The 3,471-nt window shown below is 59.6% G+C and overlaps 1 protein-coding gene across 1 annotated transcript; it reads left to right on the top strand.

Moving 5' to 3' along the window:
- Window positions 1-6: 6 nt before the first annotated feature.
- LOC113979855 (leucine-rich repeat and fibronectin type III domain-containing protein 1-like protein) lies at window positions 7-3,332 on the top strand. Its single transcript, XM_027707129.1, has 2 exons — window positions 7-1,403; window positions 2,828-3,332. The coding sequence occupies exons 1-2, from the start codon at window positions 7-9 to the stop codon at window positions 3,330-3,332; spliced, it is 1,902 nt and encodes a 633-aa protein (XP_027562930.1).
- The last annotated feature ends 139 nt before the right edge of the window (window positions 3,333-3,471 follow it).

Genomic DNA, 3,471 nt, shown 5'->3' with positions numbered 1-3,471 from the left:
CTTACGATGGACAAGCTCCTCCTGCTGCCCCTCCTGGTTTTCAGCACGGCCGCCCCCCCGGCGGCGCCCATGACGTGCCCCAAGCGCTGCCAGTGCCAGAACCTCTCCCCTTCCTTCACCATCCTGTGCACCAAGACCGGGCTCCTGTTCGTGCCGCCCGCCCTGGACCGGCGCACGGCCGAGCTGCGCCTCATGGACAACTTCATCACCGTCCTGCGGCGCAAGGACTTCGCCAACATGACCAACCTGCTGCACCTCACCCTGTCGCGCAACACCATCAGCCAGATCATGCCCTTGGCCTTCGCCGACCTGCGCGGGCTCCACGCCCTCCACCTGGACAGCAACCGGCTGACGGCGCTCAGGGACGACCACCTCAAGGGCCTGGTCAACCTGCGCCACCTCATCCTCAGCAACAACCAGCTGAGCTCGGTGTCGCCGCGCTCGCTCGACGACTTCGTGGACACCATCGAGGACCTGGACCTGTCCTACAACAACCTGGTGGACGTGCCCTGGGAGACGGTGGCGCGGCTCTCCAACGTCAACACGGTGAGCCTGGACCACAACCTCATCGAGTTCGTGCCCGAGGGCATCTTCTCCAACCTGCACAAGCTGGCGCGGCTCGACATGACCTCCAACAAGCTGAAGAAGATCCCGCCCGACCCGCTCTTCTCGCGCATCCCCGTCTACGCCAAGTCCAAGGGGTCGCCGCTGTCGTCGCTGGTGCTGAGTTTCGGGGGGAACCCCCTGCACTGCAACTGCGAGCTGGTGTGGCTGCGGCGCCTGACGCGCGAGGACGACCTGGAGACGTGCGCGTCGCCGCCCGAGCTTTCCGGCAAGTACTTCTGGTCCATCAAGGAGGAGGAGTTCGTGTGCGAGCTGCCCATGATCACCCACCGCACGCCGCGGCTGGCGGCCGCCGAGGGCCGGGGGGCCTCGCTCAAGTGCAAGGCCGTGGGCGACCCCGAGCCCTACGTGCGCTGGATCGCGCCCGACGGCAAGTTGGTGGCCAACACCAGCCGCACGACGTCCTACGAGAACGGCACCTTGGACATCCTGGTGGTGGCCATGGCGGACAAAGGGACCTTCACCTGCATCGCCTCCAACGCCGCCGGAGAGTCCACGGCGCCCGTGGAGCTGCTGGTGACGCCGGCGGCCGAGGCCGGCAACGACACCGGCTGCGAGAAGGAGGAGAGGGAGGAGGAACCGGGAGCCTCCGACATCCTCATCCCGGCCAAGTCGAGCTTCGCCAATGAGAGCAAGGAGAGGCAGGAGAAGGGGGTGGTGGTGGAGGAGCTGACGGCGGCGTCGGCGCTGATCCGGTGGGAGTCGCGGCAGCCGCTGCCCGGAGTCAGGATGTACCAGATCCAGTACAACTCGTCCACCGATGACATCCCGGTCTACAGGTGGGGAGAGGGGGTGGGAGGAGGGTGGGGGTGTTGGGGGGGGTGGAGAAGGGGCCCGGCCCAAGAACCTTCCCAAGATCCTTTTAAGACCTGTCCCAAGGCCAAAGACCCTTCTAAAACCCATCCTAAGACCCATCCCAAGACCCTTCTAAGACCCATCCTAAGACCTTTTCCAAGATCCAAGACCCTTCCAAGATCCAAGACCCTTCTAAGACCCATCTTAAGACCCATCCCAAGACCCTTCTAAGACCCATCTTAAGACTCTTCTAAGACCCAAGACCCATCCTAAGACCCTTCCCAAGACCCTTCCAAGACCCTTCTAAGACCCATCCCAAGACCCTTCTAAGACCCTCCTAAGACCCATCCCAAGACCCATCCCAAGACCCTTCTAAGACCCTTCTAAGACCCTTCCCAAGACCCATTCCAAGCCCCTCCCTCCATCCCCTCACATCCCATCACCCCGCCCTGGTCTCCCCCATCTCCCACAAGTCAGAAGACCCTCCTTGACCTCCTTTTCCCCCCTTTTTTCTCCAGGATGATCCCACCCACCAACAAATCCATCCCAAGACCCTTCTAAGACCCATCCTAAGACCCATCTTAAGGTCCTTCTAAGACCCATCCTAAGATCCATCCCAAGACCCTTCTAAGACCCATCTTACGACACATTTCAAGAGCCTTCCCAAGACCTTTCTAAGACCCATTCCAAGACCCTTCCAAGACCCATCCCAAGACCCTTTTAAGACCCATCATAAGACCCTTCCCAAGACCCATCCTAAGACCCAAGACCCATCCCAAGCCCCTCCCTCCATCCCCTCACATCCCATCGCCCCGCCCCGGTCTCCCAGGAGTCAGAAGAGCCTCCTTGACCTCCTTTTCCCCCATTTTTTCCCCAGGATGATCCCACCCACCAGCAAATCCATCCCAAGACCCTTCTAAGACCCATCCCAAGACCCTTCCCAAGACCCTTTTAAGACCCTTCCCAAGACCCTTCTAAGACCCTTCAAAGACCCATCCTAAGACCCTTCCCAAGACCCTTCTAAGACCCATCTTAAGGTCCTTCTAAGACCCATCCTAAGACCTTTCCCAAGACCCTTCTAAGACCCATCCCAAGACCCTTCTAAGACTCATCCTAAGACCCATCCCAAGACCCTTCTAAGACCCATCCCAAGACCCTTCGTAGACCCATCCTCGGATCAATCCCAAGACCCATCTCAAGACCCTTCTAAGACCCATCCCAAGACACATTCCAAGACACATCCCAAGACCCTTCTAAGACTCATCTGAAGACCCAAGACCCTTCTAAGACCCTTCCAAGACCCATCCCAAGCCCCTCCCTCCATTCCCTCGTGTCCCATCACCCCGTAACGAGTCAGAAGAGCCTCCTTGACCCCCCCCCCCCTCCCTTCCCCCCCTTTTTTTCCCAGGATGATCCCCCCCACCAGCAAATCCTTCCTGCTGACCGACCTTGCCCCGGGCCGCTCGTACGATCTCTGCGTCCTTGCCGTCTACTCGGACGGCGCCACGGCCCTGCCGGCCACCCGCTCCCTGGGCTGCGCCCGCTTCGCCACCGGCGAGGAGCCGCCGCGCTGCCGCTCCCTCCACGCCCAGTTCCTGGGCGGCACCATGATCATCGTCATCGGCGGCATCATCGTGGCCTCGGTGCTCGTCTTCATCTTCATCCTCCTCATGAAGTACAAAGTGTACAACAACAATCATCCGTCCCAACACAAGAAGGCGGCCAAGGTGACCCACGTCTGCTCCCAAACCAACGGCGGCTCCGTCGCCAAAGGGGGCGAGAGGAGGGAAAGCTCCTGCCAGGAATTTTCCGTGGGAAGCAGAGGGAAGACGGTGGTGGAGTTGGACTGGGATAAAGCGACTCCGCCTCCGGTTCCTTCCCAGGGAGATTCCGACTCGGCGGCGCCGTCCTAATGACGCCGGGGTTTTGAAAAAAGCCCCATTCTCGAGGTTTTAAAAAAAGCTCCGCTTTATTATTATCTATTTTTTAAAGGAAAAAAAACACAAAAAAAGAGACCGGACGTGGTTTCAAGAGATATTTTTTTAAGAGTTT

The sequence above is a fragment of the Neopelma chrysocephalum genome, unplaced genomic scaffold (genome assembly GCF_003984885.1).
Source record: "Neopelma chrysocephalum unplaced genomic scaffold, ASM398488v2 Primary Assembly neopelma1_90039, whole genome shotgun sequence".
Lineage (NCBI taxonomy): Eukaryota > Metazoa > Chordata > Aves > Passeriformes > Pipridae > Neopelma > Neopelma chrysocephalum.
Note: the sequence above shows the minus strand (reverse complement) of the source record. Positions and strands in the feature narration are given on the sequence as shown.

What these genes read in the sequence shown, in the direction of transcription:
- LOC113979855 (XM_027707129.1), top strand. Translation starts at nt 7, where the DNA reads ATGGACAAGCTCCTCCTGCTGCCCCTCCTGGTTTTCAGCACGGCCGCC. An exon ending in GATGACATCCCGGTCTACAG is followed by an intron (nt 1,404 to 2,827) that starts GTGGGGAGAGGG and finishes TTTTTTTCCCAG; the next exon opens with GATGATCCCCCCCACCAGCA.